This window comes from Sturnira hondurensis, unplaced genomic scaffold, assembly GCF_014824575.4.
Source record: "Sturnira hondurensis isolate 20B ecotype Veracruz unplaced genomic scaffold, ASM1482457v3 Scaffold0006693, whole genome shotgun sequence".
In the NCBI taxonomy this organism is placed as follows: Eukaryota; Metazoa; Chordata; class Mammalia; order Chiroptera; family Phyllostomidae; genus Sturnira; species Sturnira hondurensis.
In genome coordinates, this window is record NW_028079324.1 from 1,157,290 (window position 1) to 1,177,721 (window position 20,432).

General features: G+C 39.6%; 1 protein-coding gene across 1 annotated transcript in view; it reads right to left on the minus strand.

The window, feature by feature from the left end:
- Positions 1–20,432, minus strand: part of DMD (dystrophin) — a 1,607,686-nt gene that overhangs the window by 1,119,695 nt on the left and 467,559 nt on the right. Inside the window, exon 17 of the mRNA XM_037050278.1 lies at positions 7,863–7,986. Within this exon, the coding sequence (XP_036906173.1) occupies positions 7,863–7,986 (124 nt within the window). The remainder of the gene's footprint in view (positions 1–7,862; positions 7,987–20,432) is intronic.

Sequence of the window (20,432 nt, forward strand, 5' to 3'; positions counted from 1 at the left end):
TCTACATGAACACGGACAATATTGTTACTCTTAAAAGTTTCTATAGTTTATAATAGAACATATATTTTCCAATTATTTTTGTTAGCATGCAGAATGTTCAATACTTTACTCACTATATATTCAATTTATGACTATATAGAAGCTGCCGCTCAGATTCTGATGTATGTGGTACATGTAACTTCAACTAAAAAATATAGCAGCTAAAAAGGCATCCGTGAACCATCCCCTAAGGAATGTATTGTTCATTCTAAAATACATGGTGGGATCTTGAAAATTCCTAGAGGTCACGAGAATATCATCAATTCTTAAGTGTATAAATTCAAGTGCAAAATAAAAGCCAATTGAGTTGCATAACAATATAAAGGAAAAAGGAATAATTAAGATAACTTTGAAGCAAAGTATACAGAGAGAAGTTTACTAATTCTTTAATAAGTTGATTAAAAACACTCTATGACCTCTCTTCATTTTTTATCGGCATCTCTTATAAAAGCCTCTTCCTTTCATGGCATCTTCCCTAATTAATACGAAAGCAAGTTCCAGATTCCCCAGAGTCTTACCCTGAATTTAGAAGCAATTAATTTTCTATTCACTTAACATTCTATAATAAAGTTCTGCCCTTTGACAGAAAAAGTAATTTATTCACTCAAATGTTTATTTAGAAGTTGTTAAATCCTTCATCTTGGTAGCAGACCTTGACTTGAAATGAGCCTACAAAACTGAAAAATAATCACTTATTCATGGAGTCAAACATTCATTGTGTTAAGTACCAGACATTATAGTAGGTACTAGAATAGTGAAATCAAACTAAGCCAAACCTAAAAAGAGAAAAGAACATAGGGATGTTTATGTTCTTTCAAATTAGTGTTTTGGGGTTCTTGGGATATATTTCTGGAAGTGGGATCACTGGGTCAAAAGGCAATTCCATTTTTAGCTTTTTGAGGAAACTTCATACTGTTTTCCACAGTGGCTGCACCAGTCTGCATTCCCACCAACAGTGCACTAGGGTTCCCTTTCTCCACATCCTGGCCAGCACTTGCTGCTTGTTGATTTGTTGATGATGGCCATTCTGACAGGTGTGAGGTGGTATCTCATTGCAGTTTTTATTTGCATCTCTCTGATGATTAGTGACATTGAGCATCTTTTCATATGTCTATTGGCCATCTGTACATTCTCTTTGGAAAAGTGTGCTTTGCCTATTCAGGTGCTTTTGCCCATTTATTAAATTGGATGGCTTGGTTTTTTTGGTGTAGAGTTTTATAAGTTCTTTATAAATTTGGGGTGTTAACCCTTTATCAGATGTAGCGGCAAATATGTTCTTTCATCCTGTGGGTTCTCTTTTCATTTTGTTGATGATCTCCTTTACTGTACAAAAACTTTTTAGTTTGATGTAGTTCCATTTGTGTATTTTTTCCTTTGTTTCTCCTACCTGAGGAGATATACCAGATAAAATATTGCTACCAGCAACCCAAAACACTAACTCAAAACAACATAAGCACTCCTGTGTTCAATGCAGCATTATTTACAATCACCAAGATTTAGAAGAACCCACATATCCATTAGTAGATGGGCAGGTAAAACAACTATGGGACATTTACACAATGGGATACTACTCGGCCATAAAAAAATGAAGAAAACGTCACCCTTTGTGAGAGCATAGATGGACCTAGAGACCATTATGCTGGGTGAAATAAGCCAGTCACGGAAAGACAAACACCATATGATTTCAGTCATATGTGGAATCTAATGAACAAACTGAACTAACAAGCAAAATAGAAAAGACTCACAGATGGAGAGCAGGATGACAGATATAGGGGGGCTAGGGGATGGAGGGATAGAGCAAGAAGGTAAAAGGACTCATGGACACAGACAACAGTGTGGTGATTGTGTGGGAGGGGGTGTAAGGGGACTAAATGGTAATTGAGAAAATATAATATTTTTTTAAAAGAAAGAAAAATTAAGTTCAAGTCCCAAATTTCTAGAAACCAAGAATCTAATTAATAACAATCCAAAATCAGTTTGGATAATTAAGCCTGGCTTTGATCCTAATAGTTTTTATGAAAGCCACATGAGACAAGGACTTTGTCAATGGCTTCTAACCAAAGGCCACCAGGAACAGGCCTGTAGATCAATAAAGTAAGACTGACTTACTTGTTGCAACAGGAGATGCCATGAAAGAGGAAACTATGTGGTTATGTCTGTGAGAAGATGTTAAAGTGAGTTCATAGCTATTGGGCTTGTGTAAGGTGATGGTGTGTGTGGTCAAGGACGCAGGGCTTTACCTTTAATTGGATGCTGCAAGGAAGTAGTCCAGTAATTGGGTATCTTTAAGAAATTATGTAGATGACCCTGCCTGGTGTGGCTTAGTGGATTGAGTGCCGGCCTATAAACCAAAAGGTCGCTGGTTGGATTCCCAGCCAGGGCACAGGCCTGGGTTGTGGGTCAGGTCCCCAGTAGGGGGCAGTCAAGAAGCAATCACACATCGATGTTTCTCTCCCTGTCTTTCTCCCTCCTTCCCCTCTTTCTAAAAATAAATAAATAAACTCTTCAACATTTTTTAAAAAATTAAATTATGTAGATAGCATGAAGAATATAGGGAGAATAAACCTATGATTAGTAAAGAAGTATAATCTGCCATAAAGACGAGGGCATTTGGTCATCTTGGGTGGCTTGGACAATGTTATTATTTTTGTCTATATTGAGACACACTTACAAAGTGGTCACGTTTTTCTCTTGATCTGTCAGGATCATCACATGGCCTTGTCTGGGGCTAGCATTCTGAGGGGCTGTTCATACTCAGCAGCAAAGCATCATACACAGACTAACTGGAAGCTCTAGTATAGCATCGTGCAACTCTAAGGTCTACCCCAAGTGCCACGCCAGCTCCTGGGTATTGTTGGCTCCTTTTTTTTTTCTTCTCAAATGCATATAAATGGAAGCATAACAGGGTAATGCTTATGCTTCAATAAGTTCACTTTGGCTGCAGTGATCTGAAAACTTCTAAAGGAATAAAACATTAGTGGCAGGGAAGGCCAGTTGGGAAATATCATCTTGGTATTCCCAAGCATCTTTTTTTCCCAGCACTTTCAGAGAGGAGGCACCATAAAACCTTTAATCAGGGTTGCGATGACGGAAATGGAGAGAATTAGACAGTTTCAAGAGCTGGTAATTGAACTTGTCAAGGGATAGGCTTGTGAATGGTAAAGAAAAACTCTAGATGGCCCAGTTAGCTTTTAGATTTGTAGATTAGGCTTTTGGGGGAAAGGAGGAAAAAAGAGAAAGATTAAATGAGGGTTGGGGAGGTGATGAGGTTTATGTATTCAGGTAAACATCCGATTAAAGGCGTCTATTAGGCAATTAGATGTATTGGCCCGTGCTTTATATCTACATGAAAAATAGATTCTGTTTGAATGAGGAGGAATGAGGACAATCCAGAGAAGGAAAACAAGGGAAGAACTGTAGAGAATATGAATATATCAATATTAAATGGAAATGAGATGGGACAAATAGCCAAAAAATGTCGGGGGAAAAAGGTAACCAGTAGACAGTGGTATCCTGTCAACCAAGGGAAAATTTCATAAAATATAAGGAGGTGAATAGAGTCTAGTCCCACAGAGCCATTGAGTAAAATAAGGCACAAAAATATTCATGCATATGTTTAGAGGAGAGGAGGGTTTTCCGTAAGATGGAAAAGCAACGTGTTTCAAGGCTGACGATAAAATCCCCGAAAATAGAGAGACTGAAGATATGGTTACGTGGCTGAGAGGAAACTGGTTCCCCAGGATGTAGAAAGTGAAGGTATTAAGGATGCACACACACCCACACAGATTGGCCATCCCTCGTGAAAGCACACTGTCTCCCACCAAGGCAGATGGAAAGAGAACAAACCGACTGTACATGCTGGGGGAAAGTTTAGGAGATGAAAACCATAAAAACTTGATCTCACTGTTGAGAGAAACTGAAGAGAAAACTAACTAGAGGTGCCTGGAACACTTACGAAGAAGGACTATCAAATCTGTTTAAGCGTGCTGTTTCAGAAACGGAGTGGTGTTTGCCAGTGAGGCATCTACAGTATAGTTATGCAAAGGGTAGCTGGCCTGAAGAGACGGGGGAAATGGAAGCTCTTGGAGATAACAGACCAGCCCACGTGGGCTGAGATGGTTAAGGATGAAGGCACAAGTTGGGTGAGTGAGACTGTGAACCTCATGCCAAAGTCTTCAATGAGGAAGTATATCATATGGTAAAATGGTTTGAATGATAGATGTCCGCTTGGCATGAAACGTAAGGGAAGAGGTATCTTCACACAGAGCAGTACCTTTGGACTTGACCCTGGGAAGTAGGGCAAGGAGCAATTCTAAAGGAGTGGGTGTATGAAAGAGTCATTAGACTTGTTCATAGTATTCCTGAGGGTAAATGGTTTCCATGTGTGAAGAGAGGGAATGAGCAGGACAGGGAATTCCCCTTGGCAGAAGGCTTTCAGAGTGCAGAGTATGAGGGTGTGGGAAGGTGCAAAATGAGGCAGAGAGGAGAGAGTGAGGAAGAGCACAGAAACGAGGACACAAGAAAGGACAGATGGATAGACATACCTATATTCTGGGTTGTAAACACAGATAACAGAGATCAAGCTGAAGTGGTTGGCTTGCCGATTTCCAAAAGAACCTGCTTAAAAGCTGATTTTGCCGTGGGTGTAAACAGCCAGAGGTCCCAGAAAGAGCCCAAGGCCTGTTCACCTTCACAGCTGGTGGGACAGTTTTCAAGAGCACCGGGTACAGGTACCAGATTCTCAAATACCTTATCATACCATCTTGTAGTCGGGTCATTTTGTTGTTTGAATTACTAACTTATTTTACCACCTAATCATTTCAAGAAGCTGAGTACCATCTTTTTCGGTATATAATACAGTTTTTCACCCAAATTTCCAAGGGAAAAACAAGGATGCGCATCATACGTGGGTAGTACCTGCAATACCTTGTACCTGTGCTTGTGTTTCCTAGTCACTTGTTACCAAAAACTCCTTGTACCTTAAACGGTTCAAAAATAAATGCTAAGATTTCTTTATAATGCAAAACATAAGCATCTACATATAAATAAATAAATAAACAAATAAACAAATAAATAAATAAATAATCGAATTAAAAACATTAGAACCAAATCGTTTTTTTCCTGACAGTTTGGACCAAAAACATGGGTGCACATTATAGATGTACACATGGGTGTATGGGAGCGCAGTGTACCCAACAAAATGTGGGAGCTAGACCTGTTATTCCCCTGGAAATTCTCAATTGTGGTGACATTGACAGGATGAATGAGGAAGCCTCTAGGTAACAGGGATCAAGTCCCGTATGGTGTCTTGGTCTGATTCTCAAAACTGGATGTGCATACAAATCACCTGGGGACCTTGTTGAAATGTAAATTCGGAGGCATTAGGCCTGGAATGCTACGGTACCAACAAGCTCACACGTGGTTCCAATACCAGATGTCTCGGGACCACGGTTTCAGTAGGATTGTCCCCTAGAACTCAACTTTCAAGTCACTGCATTATGGTAATTGTATGCGTAAAACACATAGTTCATAGAGCAGAAACCATTATGTCAGGTTTAAAAGTATATACAATTGAACTGATAATGTCCTGGCTCAAAGCATTTGAACGTGAAGAAACAAAGTAAACAAAAAAGAAGGTAATATATTATAGCCATTTTTAATGGATGTCTACAAATGAATTAATAGCTCTCGGATTCATAAGGTGGGCCTCCCACGTGTTCACGATAACCTACATAAACTGACAAGCGAAGAGTAAGAAAATGAATGGACGCCAAAAGCACACATCCATCATCGTTATGTATTCCTCCCAAGGATTTTTAATACATATACATTATATTTAGCCTGAAGGAAATGTCTAGGTAAATCATTTTATGTCCTACTTTATAGGCAATTAAGAATGATGTTGTTATTTTGGAAAATGAGAGAAGTTGATAAAGGTGACCCGTGAGGCACTGGAAAACCACTCGTACGACATTGTACACCTTTTTTTCCCCAGCACTTTCAGTCTGCCGTTGCTAATACTATTGATTAAATGCAAATTGCCTCTAGGTAACCATAAGATAACAGGAAATGCATGAATTGGTCTTCTTTAAATGCTGGGACTCCATTTTCCTGCTTGATCAAAGCTGTTTTAAGGTACAGAAAGGGGATGACAAACAGATAAGTCGATTATACAGATAGATTTCAAAATTAGCTAATAAAATGGCTTCCCCAGGAGAGCCATCCCTTCAGTTGCTAAATAGGTCACAGGAACCTGGAAAGGTATTCAAAGGGCATCTTCTCAAAGTCATTTTCTAGCCAGAGATTTTCCCCTCAAAAATCATAACAAAAAATACCTTCACATAAATATACTCTGAAATAAGACATTTTGCTATACTTTCACTACATATTATACAGTATTCTTCAGTTTCATTTTTAAACTAAAATATTAACAATATAATCATAGTTCCGTTTATTGAAACTATTTACTTATAAGTCTATTATGCTGATAACAGACTACTGTATAAAGCTAATGATAAATTCAAAACAAAACTCTAATTTATAAATAGGGAACTCGGCGAAATGTTGATGAAATTATCTCTCGTCCTTGAGCAGCCTGCAAAATAGATCCTTTTCCCCCAGAAGATCTTTTGTTTATTCTCCAAAAGTTCTAACTCCACAGCAAGTATGAGCTTGCTTCTGAGGTAATGCTATGCTTGTTTAGATGAGAATAGAATAGATTCTGTAACTTGGGAAATAGAATGCTCAAAAGATAACGCAGAATTAATCCACACCGATGTGACCTTCTTAGAGCTCACATTATTTCACATGCAGAAGATTGGCTGCGTTAGCCTGGCCACTCCAGAGTGCATGCTCTGCCTGTCAGAAATTCCCTTACAAACTTCAGGGCTCTCTCAGAGGTACTGCAGGTTGGGTTGCATACCATTGCAATAAAGCAAGGCATGATGGAAGCAAGGCAGAACGTTTTCTCACTGGTGAAGGAGGGTCTTACCTTCTTCAGTTTGTAAAATAACACAACATCTGTGAAGCGCAATAAAATGAAGTACAATCAAATTGGGCATGGCTATAGGGCAATATAATTGTCCAAGTTGAAAAAGCACAGTCCTGATAATGTCCCCGAAGCCGGAGTAGTTCTCGGGAAATTAATTCTTTTAAAAAATCCCTACTGTGAAGGACAAAACTATTCCCTAGGATATCTCAGTAGGGAATAAAAACTTGCAAAATAAATAGTGGATGAATATTAATAGTGAATAAATAGTGGATGAATAGTAGATGGATAGTGGATGAATAGGGGATAAATACTGAAAGACCCTGGACTTTTAATTATACAAAGTAACACATAAATATCTAGAAGATTTATACCTGTTATAATTTATAAAAAATATTAATGACTAGAAAGAATAACTTTGTGATGACAGTAAAAATCATAAACAACAAAGTCATAAGTATAGTATTTCTAAGCATCTATTCTATTCCATTCTGCAAGCTTGCTAAGTCCCAGCCTTGACATGACAAAACAACCTATGAAGGAAAATCAATGTAACTTCGTGTTCTAAAATTGTTAATTTCAAGCTAAACAGAATAAAAGTTAAAGAAGGTTTATGAAAAGCATTCCTGATCATTCACAGCAGAACCAGGGAAGATTCTGCTAGGCTCAACTTTTATTCTACTGGAGATTTAAACACATGTTAAAGATATATTTAAAAGCATGGTATCATATTGCTGTAATCTTTTCAACTCTAATAGAATCAGAGTGAACGAAGCATAGATTTTACAAGCAACAAAACATGGGGAAAATACATGAAAATTAACGCGTAACATACATTGACTTTTTCTTTAAGGTCCAAGAAGTTGCCTTCCTTCCGATAGATGGCAAATTCAGGGCTCTGCAGCACAGCTTCTGAACGAGTGATCCAACTGTGAAGTTCAGTTATATCGACGTCCAACCTAACACAGGATGAAATAGGCACCATTATTTCTTGATTAGCTCTTCCCTCTGCGAAAAAAGGTAACCTGTCCACGTATATCATTCTCCAACTAAGCTGGGACTCCTGCTGGATGTCCCTGTTACTATCAATAGCATTAGTATTTCCCTAGTCATGTAGGTGGACAATGTGAATTTGGCTTTGATGTAGAGTCTCCTGATGATGGCGGTCATTTTGTTTATCTAAATGTGGCCACCACCTCTACCGAATCCCCTATACACCATTACTCAGTCTCTGCCTGAATGTCCGCACTGGTGGATAATTCACTGCTGTCCGAGGTAACCCTCCCTGTTTTTGGAAAGCATTTAAAGCAAACAGAGCATTCCTTTTGGCAGCCCTCAGTGAACTATGCCTCTTATTTGCATGCTCTCGTACAACATCCAATCATATTGACTCTGGGTTTGGCCACGTGATTTGCTATGGCAAATGAGATATTAGTAAGTGCAATGCAAACAGAGCATTTGCACCTTGTACTCTTGAGGGCACGCTCGGGGTGAATGCAACTGTTCAGTAGGAATTCCAGCAACCCTCTAAGAAAGTTCAACCTAGCCAAGTGGAGACTAGGAATAAAGCCTTCTTCAACCTTTGAGCTATCTCAAATAGGCACTCAATATAAGCAAATGAGTGCTCCAGCTGACACCACTTAGAGCCACAAAACTGGACCGAGAGCCCTGCAAAATAGTGAGAAATGATAATTAACCACCATGTGACGACAGTAAGTTTGGGAGTGGGTTGTTATGCTGCAATAGACACTCTCGACCATCCTTTCATTGCAGAGATCCAGGACACCAATGCAAATACGTAGGCACTAGCATCAGATGACTCAGGGCGAGTTAAAGCAGAGATTGTAGGGGAGTCACAGGCGGGTTACAAGAGTGGAGGATGCCTATGAATCACTTGAAATTCTGGGCACAGTTCTGGAGGTATGTGTGTTTTTCTCAAGAAAGAACCTCTTGATTTTATCAGCATCTATAAAGAATCTATGAAAAGGGAATTTGGAGATCATCTAATCCAATCGTTTCCTAAACAAAACAGGCAAACAAATCAAAGTCTCCAGACTTAAGTCTCAAGTCTCCTCCAGGGCAGTAATCCTTCACTGGCTCCAACTGCCCTATCCACTGGAAGATTTCCATTTTGAAAATGGGGCTCCTTAGTACAATCTACTTTGGCCAAGTGTGCCTTTTTTCTTTAAATCAGCCTGACCCAGTTACACACCATATATTCTCTTACTCATAAAGGCGAGATGGGGATATCCACCACTATCAAATCCCTTCCCGCTTAAACCTGAGCTGTCTGGTTTCACATGTTTTTGAGTCACACTGTTTCTAGGAAAGATTCTTCACTTCCACCTACAGGCTCATGAAACTCAAACTTGACCTAAATGCTAGGCTGGCGTCGCAGCTGGGAGAGAACTGCTAAGGCCTACATTGGGGAATGTTTTCTATGTGGCCTGGAATGTACGTTGATTTTATTTGCACATGTGTTACAGTTATCCTTCAACCACCATCTCCAATCCATCGGGGGGGGGGAAGAAACAAAGGATATTTATCCAGTCTGAAAGTAAATCATTTTCATTCAAAAAGTCATACGATACTCTGACATCTGTCTTTCTGAAAAATGTGAAACTGTACGTTTCCTTTAAAAACATACCTCTCTTCATTTCTACCACAAAATGTATACACTAAGTGCTTATTATTATATGACAGGCATCGAATTAAACTCCATAAATAACATTAATGAATATGCATCTGTCCACATTATCAAGGAAATTGGTTTGGTGAGGCATCCATTTGACAAAATAAAATGCTTCACACATAGAACTGGAATCAGCTCACACTGGGACTTTTATTTTGCCTGATGAGAAAAACGCCTCTTCCATGAATTAGAATTAAACAGCTTCTGGGCTAGAGGCTTGGCCAAGTACATGGGTTATCGCCACACACTGAAGGGCCCGTAGAGTCAAAACCATGGTAACCCTCTGCCTGCCATTCAGTCTCTGAAGAGTTGAAGAAAGGCCTGGACCACAGTTGGCAGGTAGTTCTGATAATTAAGATCAATTCAGGCAACAGGGTGGGAAATTCCACAAAGCAGTTTCTCCTCATTCAATTATTTTGTTTGTCTGATTTTATGAATTTGGAAGGAGACTGTACAAGGTTGCTTAAACTTCCATGTTACATAAAAAACCCTATGGAGAATGATTATACACCGCTTTGGATTTGCAGAGTTTTACAAAGGGATTTTAACTTGTTCTAGGGCACTCATGGGTGGAGTGCTTTCCCTAGGGAAAACAATCTATTCATAGGCACGGGGGTTAATATGTTGCATTTTCCATCTGAAACGGAATGAAGCACAATTCAGTGAGTTGGTACAATTATCCGCTGTTAGCCTTTCTTTTGCTCCTTTGGGCCAGAATTGTGACATCTCGATTCCTTTCGAGATGGCTGCGGCCTAAACCCCACTGGTACAGGATTTAAGCTCCGTGCTATTCCTCGGCTAACCTTAGTTGTACACACTTTTTCCGTTGCTTCAACTACACCTGTGATCTCCTCACTAGACATTTTGCTGTCCTGATGGGAGAGGCAGTCAGCCAACATCTAACATGCAACACCGTCCTTTAGAGTTCTGGGAGTGAACAGTCAGCGACAAGTGTTGTTTCCCCTCCAATATTCTCCCAGTAACCGTCCCCAAGTCCCCATCTCTTTTTGCCAGGAATAAGGATGGAGGGGCGAGGGGGGAGCAGCGGCAGAGTTTCAAAAGAACTCCCACGCACTCACACCGAGCGCCCATGGCCCGCATTCAACGCTTAGCCTCAGAGGCATTTTCGCTGCTTTTGGCAAAATGAACACGGTCTCCTTCCTGGTACCTGCTCAAACCCTGGCTTTCAAGGAACCATGGCACACTGATTTTTATTCCTTACCAATATCGCAGCTCTTGCCCCATCCTGTCTTGTGGCCTGCCCCCTGGGTTTCACATTTTCACTGCTATTATTTTTCAGATATCTTTGCTAAAAGGACAAATAGACCAACTCTTGTGATTTACATCCACACGGGTTCATAAAGTGAGTGTTGTCTACTCTCCCCAGCCTTTGGCCAGGGATATTTCCCATCATGCTTTGTGCCGCACTATCTACAGCTGCCTACTGAATTGCCACCGGAAGATACCATAGAGATGTAACTCTGCTGTCTTCTCAAAAACCACCGAGAAAAACACTGCAGAAGTATTTAAATCTTTGATTTTATGCATGTGTTTTTCTTTCCTCGTAAAATCACTCCTTTCTACTTTTATTTATTTATTTATTTTATTTTTTAAAATATATTTGATTGATTATGCCGTTACAGTTGACCTATCCTCCCCCTCCATCCCCCCCATTTTTAAAACTCTCAAAAAATCAGAGTTAATGAACTAACATATACGAAGTTGCTCAGAAGGGCATCTATACCCTCAGAATCAGCACAAGAATACACTCCTTACTCATCTCTCATAGTAAGACTTCGCTCTGTACTTAATGTCCTTCTACATGCTATTCAGAATAGGTTCCATCCCTTAGACCTGATCTAACTTTATCTAACTTAAAATCCTCTTTATCTACCAAGAAAATTGACTTCTTATTCTCTCTTCACAAAATGTTTTTTTTTCTCTTGTAATTACTGATGAATATTCTGCTTGATATTTTTTCAAGTATGCCCTGGAATTTCATCCTTGTCATTACTTACGATTAGCAATGAAATGACAATGTTCTCTCCTTCACAAAAGAAACTCGTCACAAAGCTCCAAAACAGCAAAATGTGTAAAGTCCCAGAAAGCAGAGAGACCATGTGTCTTGGAATATTTTTATTTGCAAAAGGTTTATCACCAAACCAAGGTCATTTTCCAAAGAAATCTTCCATTTTCTGGAATTTTCAAAATATCAGGAAGCATGGTGCACAGATACCAAATCTCTAGGTCAGAGTTTTCCCTTAGGGTCATATCACACAAATGAACTCTTTCCAGTTGAATTTCCCATAGAGGGGATGCAAATTAGGCCCATTACACTCCTTCATGGTCAAAATTGGGAGACTTATCTGTCTGCGCACATGTATGTGTAAACATTTTAAGTATATTAAAAGGGAAAGCACTGGAAAACACTGCCCCCCCCCAAAAAAAAAACCCAGAGCAATATATGTAGTTTTAGAAGTTGTCCGTTTTGAATTCTCAGTGGCACACCATTGTCTGGAATGTGTGCTATATGATAACTGCTAATTAGGTCAGAAGAGCCTCTTAATGGATACTTACTGTGTTCTGTTAATTTTCTGTACGGTGACTGCTATAGAAAGTCTTAAACTAACATGACGCATTTACATAAACTCTAATTCAGTCACTTTCAATGTACCATTTGGAACTCATCATTCCCAAATGTGTAAACGTTGAAAGTAGAAACCCTCCAAGCTCTCAGAGTTAACTAATTTCATTAGCGAGCTGGGGTATGAATGTCCATTTCACATTTTTAGACATCATTGCATATAGAATTTCATAAACACTTATGAGCTTCATCTTTAGAAGCCTGAAAGGAAAGTGTTCACACTTGTGAAATATGTTAACTCTTACAGGATCCTAATGCTCTAGGTCTAGATTGGGTGACCTAACAAACGGATTTTTACCGTACGTTTTAATTAGCTAAGACACAAGTTTTATGTTGATGGACGCAAAACTGTAAGTCTTTTTCACTGGTATTACAAATATGGAAGAAATCTTTTTTTGGCAGTGAGGTGATTTCAAAGCTGTCTTTATTGTATTTTTAATAATCATCTTTGTTCTTCAGACATTTCTGAATTCCATATTGGTATATGGGCACTCTCCTGATCCCAGACCATCTGCTGAAATCATAGTCTATTTTTTAAAGATTTTATTAATTATTGAAGAGAGTGGAAGGGAGGGGGAAAGAGAGGGAGAAAAACAGCAATGTGTGAGAGAAACATCCATCACTTGCCTCTCGCACGCACCCCAACCAGGACCCTGGCCCGCAACCCAGGCATGTGATCTGACTGGGAATCGAACTGGCGACCTTTTGGTTTATGGGATGGCACCCAACCCCCCGAGCCACACCAGTCAGGGCTCATACTCATCTTTCAAGACTCAGTCCAGCATACCTAACTTCTTGAAAGTTTTCTGGATCAGCTTTCCCCTACCCTTCCTCTTTCAATCTTCCTTCTGGGGAAACTGATCCCTCCCACCTGTATGTCTCCACGTGTTCCTTGCTTTTAAAAATGGAATATCTAGAATACAAATTAAATCTGAACCACAGAGACTTTATTTAAAACATCAAGTGACATTCACTAAAAACCCTATTAGTGCTAAAAATAAAGTAGTTTTAGGATTCTGGGATGTGCTGAGTACATGGCAATTATTATACTTTTATAGTCATAGAATATTATGAAAGGGGAAAAACCCTACTTAAAACAAGTCAAATTTTATTTTATTTATTTTTTATTAAGAACTTTATTTTTAAAAATTAATTAATTAATTATTATTATTTTTTTTTAGAGAGGAAGGGAAGGAGAGAAGGAGAGAAATATCAGTGTATGGTTGCCTCTCGTGAGTCCCCTGCTGGGAACTGGCCTGCAACCCAGGTATGTGCCCTGACTGGGAATCGAACCGCGATCGTGTGATTCGCAGGCCTGCGCTCAATCCACTGAGCTACACCAGCCAGGGCAAAACAAGTCAAAATTTAGATAAATGCCTCCCCCACATCAACACAGTTTGTGTATACACTCACAGGTAGGGGTGTGTGTGTGTGTGTGTGTGTATGTATACAGTGTGGGTGTGTTTTCCTTGGTGGGAGGGGGAAGACAAATCCACATGACGGACGGCCTTATAGTTCTCCATGTCTGTGACTGTATGTGTGTGTGTGTGTGAACTGTAAATGTAAACTAAATACAGTGCAATGGCAAATTCCTGAATTGAAAATCCAGTATCACAGGTTTTTACGAGCCATTTCATCTTTATGCTGTTTCCTCCAGGAGATGACTTCACTTCCCTGATGCTCCTTTACAGTGCAATAACTAAAAAGCTACCATTGAATTAGTCTGAAAACAGAAACTCACAAAAAATAACTTGTAAAAATTACTCTTCCATGAGTTTATTTACCTCACTAATGAAAGTGATTTTGATGTGAAATACAAAGCTAAGGTGAGCTCTGCTTACCTTGCAGCTTTGATATTCCAACTACATTAGTCCGTTCACCCACCAATCAACTCAAATAACAGCAAAGGATGTTCAAATTCCCAGTTATAATAAAAGTTTTATACACCCTATTCAACAGGTTACAAAGCACCTGAAATGAAATATGACAAATGAGGAAGGACATTGTCCTCAGTTAATATAAACTGGCCACATTAACAGTCTTTTCAAATATTCTATTTGCCTTACGTTTGCATGACTTTCTTTACAACCTTGAATGTATTTCTAGTTTTTATACATATAAATGTAAGTGCATTGCTCATAAAAATAATGTTTCAGTACAGTTAAATTTAATGATTCCAGATTGAGCTGAAATGAATCTTTAAAAAATACTAAAAAATCAATTTCTGTGTAGTTTACCTTGTCATAAAATGTACCTATTTAACATATGCTTCAAAATCTTAATTCTCATCCAAAACATAAAATCCGTCCTTACAACTGAGCATCTTCCTCAGTGTCAATAACCAAAAATATGGTTAACGTATCTAAAAACACTGTCTTTTAAAATACGTGTCCTTGGATACACATGTCATGATCTAATATGTTTAAGCTATAAATGCCAGAAAATGCCACATGTTATCTGGCATCTATGTTAATACTGGTACTTCTAGGCTAACTCACTGCACTGAACAGAATATAACTCCTACAAAATATTTCTTTGTCTCCAAAAAGTAAAACTTAACTAAACTACTTTAACATCTGGTAGATAAAAACCATTTTAATATAATCTTTTCACCTTATTTGGGCACTAAATTTTAACCATTTGAAAATATATTGGTAACATTTATTTCTAAAATATGATATGGTTAACAAGAAGTCACTTTTATATGTTCTGTTAATATAACTGTCAGGGAAACACACTGTAAAAGCCAAGGAAATCCCCCAAATTTTGAGGGATTTGAACAAGCTAGATTAGAAAAATGAGTTGTAAAGCCAAGGAGTGTGAAATCACATGGCCAAGACTGTATGAGCCGGAGGATGGGCAATACAATATTTGTAAACCATGGATGTCTAAAACCTATTTTTCATTTTCAGTGAATTGAAAGTCCCTTCGAAACACAGTTGTGTGCAAGAAAATCACCTTAATGCAGGTTAATAGAAATACTTTCTTAAATGACAGATGAAAACTTGTCACAGTAATAAATCTATGACCACATAATGTCATATGCTCAAGTTAAAAACCTTGAGCCATTCATTTGATAATCAAGTTTGATGTTTATTTGAAATGATGAAACCAAAAAGAAAAGCTGTATGCGCCCGGGTGAGAAATAAATGGGGGTCGCTAGAGGGCGCACATTCCCTTCCATAGCTTGTCTGGTCCTCAATTTGGCTTCTCTTATTTTCTTATCTACATAAAGACAACATGGTGACAAATGGATTTTTCATGGGAATTCTCTTACAGAGAAACATAAAATATCCAAAGATACAGATAAAACAGTGTAAAAAGAACATGTTAGTAAGACACCCTCAAAGGCATAGTTAAAATGCCTTCAGCCTTTTCAACACACACACTCAGAAGTATCTTGAAGTCATAATACAAAGGTTCCCTTGACAAAATGTTTTCTATTTGGGGAGACATGCTTCATCCAAATAATATTTTAGTCTTTACTGGACTTTGAAACCCAGCAGTTTTCCCCAATTCATTAATTTTACCTAATTTTGGTTTATGTTAGACATTCGTGCTTTATAAATCTGCATAGAATTACATCCCTGTTCCATCTAGATTAAGGTTTTTAAATGTTAATTTTACAATCAAGTTCAAAGGAAAAACAGCATTTTAAACATCATCTTCATGTCCCGTGCTTTCCTAAAGGAAATAATTCATCTCCCATAATAATGATGTAGGTTGTTTATTATAATCTTCACATTCATAGATAGGTCATGGGCAGAGAGATTTAGGAACCTGATTTATTTTCAACATACGCTAAAGAATGGAGTTAGGATTCCACAGCAAGTCTGTCTGAATGCAAAGATTTCCAGTACACTTATTTTCCTTTGTACCAAATGAAAGGGAAACCTGTTTTAAAAAACATTAAGGATAAGCTAACAGTAATGTCCTAGGTGTTGCTATGCAATTGAGTCTGGTGGCATTTGGGATTATGCCAGAACTTGATTGGAGTGTCTAACGCTAGGACATGAATTCCGAACATTCTTACTGTGAGCCTTCATTGCACAATTGATACCCCCATGGCATTATAAAATAGTTATGTTTCTAGTTTATTTTTACTTTAGGATCTTCCTTGATTTCCTAAAATCCCCAAGAGTACAATCTATTGATGCATTTCTGACTTCGGAACTGACATTAAGCATTATGTGGTTAGCACTAGAGGTTTTGCACCTAGAAAAATCGTTCAACTATACAGGACTCCCACTTATATCTGGATATTTAAAAGCCTACCTTTAAAAGAATGTTGTTGCTGTTTTACTGAAAAAGATTTCTGTATTTAAAGGTAGCTGCATGATCCAATATGACCCTAGAGTCTGTGAAACTTCAGAATGTGTAAGAGCCACAATCTAGGAGAAACGGCGTTTGCATAGACAAATCTCGACCAATTCTTAAAGAGTACCAGCCAAGCTCTTCATTTCAGCTAAATACATTGATGAAATGAGCTTTAGCTTCTCATTGAAACTTAGCACCATGTAGCATTCAAGAATGCAGCAGCCCTTGCTAGGTGCATGGGTTCGAATCCCGACTGCATTGCTTCTTGTGAACTTGCTGACCATGGGAAGTCACCTGACTTTTCTGCTCTGTACCTTCCCATTTGCAAAGGGGGACAATGATAAAAAAAAATTTACAATGCTGTTTCAGTAGCTAAATATGTTAATATGTAGAAAATATTTAGAAGACTGCATGATCCATGGCAGAAGCCATTTACGTTTTGGCTGCCGTGATTACTGCCTTTCACGATCCTTTCCTACTGTGCTTAGGCCAGCCTGCTGCTGCCCCTCACTTTCTCCCTTGAGGGTAGAAGTATTTGTTTTAGAGCTTTGTTAAGGACTGGTAAATAAAAGCCATTATTGCAATCACAGGAATAAAAACTGCAAAGAAAGCTCTAACAAAGACAAAAAGGAAAATCAATAAAAATCATCAACAGCCAAACAATTCCATCTATTGCACCCTTTGTCGCAGGAATAGGCAAATTATGGTCCACGGGACAAATCTGGCCTGCCATCTGTTTTCGAAAATAAAGGTTGATTGAACGCCGCCACAGTCATTCATGAACGTCTTTTTTTTTTTTTTTTTTTTTTTATGGCTGCTTTCTCACGACAGCATCAGGGTTGAGTAGCTGCAAAAGATACTATATGGTGCACGAAGCCTAAAATTGAACCGTCTGGCTCTTGAGAGAAAAATGTGTTGGCTCTGACCGCTCTATAGAGTGAAGTTGAGATGACCTATTTCGCCGGACACTCAAATGGGGACAAATTGGTGTAGTTCACAGCAACCAAATTGCTTGGCTCTCTCTCAAAAATATAGATTGGCTCCCCGTGACAAGATTAAAGTCTGCATTCCTTCGTCTGGAAGTAAGTACCACTTTTTATTCTGAACCAACCTACCTTTTCAACCTCATCCGCTTCCTGTGCCCCACACACTTTGGCTCTAGGCAAACGCGGGCACTCACCACCCTGTGTGGAGTGATGTTGGTAGGCGGGCTGCCCTGTTTCTGAATTGATTTACCTGGCACCTTGAGTCCAATAGGCCCTTATCCTTTAACTGCCCATTCAGATGCTAATTTCTGCTTGAGCTTTCCAGGCTCAGCTCTGGAGCAGAAAATGAGCTCGGCTTCCTTATGACCTTGCTAACATTTTACATCTTCATCATACAGTTAATAGTGGATGGCAAGCTTCCTGAGGGGAGGAATAAGTATGGTCCACAGTTAGGGCAACTGGGCCCCTTTATGAACCACGGCGGCCCATTGGACATTGGTTAAATGAATATGAAAACTAGCCACAAAATGAACGTCGCTGGCGCTACATTCTGGAAACACTGTGGACTCATACTGACTACAGGAGTGTTCAAAGAAACCCTCTGCACACTGGAGGGCGCCTTGGCCCCTGTGGGAGGCAACTTGAACTTGAAATACTCTCAGTGTGAAAGCTCGCTGAGTTTCAAGGACTTCAACGTGCTTTTATGTTGTGGCTCTTTAAAGTTTAAATAACCTCCAGTCAAGGTTCAGAAACTATTGAGTGTGATGTGGAAAGCCATTTAAATCTCCTGTGTACCTACCGCCCCACTGCCACTTCGCCAGCATCATGAATTGTTTCAATCCGTCCACTTCCCTTAGTGATTCTCTCTCTAAACTTGAGTTAAATCACAGAGCAAGACTCATTGGTCTACAAATGGAGAATCTCAGTCAGCTCCAGCTGACATGACAAAACCCGATAGATGGAGTGGCTTAAACAACAGAGATTTATGTTCTCAGAGTTCTGGAAGCCCGATCATCAAGGTGCCAGCATGGTCAGGCTCTGGTGAGAGCTCTCTTCCTGGCTTGTCACCCTGTCATCTTGTCACTATGTCCTCCTCACACAGCAGGGCGAAAGAGGGCAAGCTCTTTGATGGCACTTTTTCTAAGGATGCTAATCTCATCATGAGGGCCCCACACTCAGGGCCACATCTAAACCTAACTATCTCCCAATGGCTCCATTTTCAGATGCTGTCAAATGGGATAAGGCCTTCCAGATACAAATGTCGCAGGGACGTGATTCAGTCAACAGGAGCCAGGCATCATTTTATGTGTCTGTGGTGGCATAATGTGTGCTGAATTACTGAGGGAGAGTTTTCTTTCTCTTTTCTTTTGTTTTCTTTTTTGGATTCTTGAGATGTTCGTATTGTACTTCCAAGGCATTTCAACAAGTAGACAGTTTTAACAACAAATACTTATTCAATCTACCATAAGAATAGCACTGTTCTTCCATTGTTTGGAGTAGCTTGTAGGTAACTCAAAAGAAAATATCCATAGGCCTGGCTGGCATAGCTCAGTAGATTGATTGCTGGCCTGCAAACTAAACAACCGCAGTTTGATTCCCAGTCAGGGCACATGCCTGGGTTGCAGGCCAGTTCCCAGCACGGGTCACACCAGAGGCAACCACACACTGATATTTCTCTCCCTCTCTCCTTCCCTTCCCCTCTAAAAATAAATAAATAAAATCTTAAGAGAAAATATATGCAATTATTAAGCATCATCTTTCTGGTATCAGAGCAAATGTTGTCTTCCTTTAATTCTGACAACAACAGGAGTATGCATTATTATTTCCATTTTCTTACTGGAAAACAAAACAGGCTCAGAGTGCTTTGCCAAATTTGCAGAGGTCGCAAACCAAGCACTTGAAAGACTGAGATCCCAACACAGGACTTTTCTGGAACGGTCAGAATGGCCACCAGGACTTTTCCAGCAGAGTCTTGGAGGCCTAGCTGTCCAGAGAGAGGACATCAGAAGAATACCCTCGGAAGATGTCAGAGAAAGGATACTGTAACACAAATGGGGCCATGGGGGAAAACATCTGCTATGAAGTAGTAACTGGAAACAATTTTCTCTTGGGGAAAAAGGAAGAGATGTGTATTTTTACCAAAATGATCACTAACACCGTGTAGGAGAGACTGTTCCATGATGAGGCTGCTCTCGGGCCTGCGAGCTGGCCCCAGGCCACAATGGAGATTGCATACCACAAAACGCCCCTTAGAGACTGGTCACAATCAATGCTCACTGGGACAGAAACCAGCACCCTTCCCCTGCCTCCCGCCGTGAGCTCCTTCTTGGAACAGGTCGTTGTCTGACCTGCTCAAGCATGTAAAGCAATTTCCCACACCTGGTAGCATTCACGAACTATTCCCTCCCTTTCCACCTTGTGCAGATCTTTGACACCTGTTAAGTAGCACGGGCGATATCTGCTTTGTCTTCCAGCTGCCCTAGGCGTGCCTCGTATGCAAGCTTCCCTTAATAAATCCCGTTAATTGCCAGCCTGGAGTAGCCTGCCTCTTTCTTCAGTCTCTTCTTGCCCTCCACGGAGGGAGGTACCGTCTGAGTCTCAGTGCTTTGCCCTGGGTCTGCGTGTACTTATAAAGAGACTTCTACGCATAGTGTACTGTAGAATTGTACACGTGAAAACCTCTATGGTTTTGTTAACTGATGACACCCCAGTAAGCTTTGAAAAATAAAATAGGGGGAAATCCTAATAGTTGATCTATGAAACAGG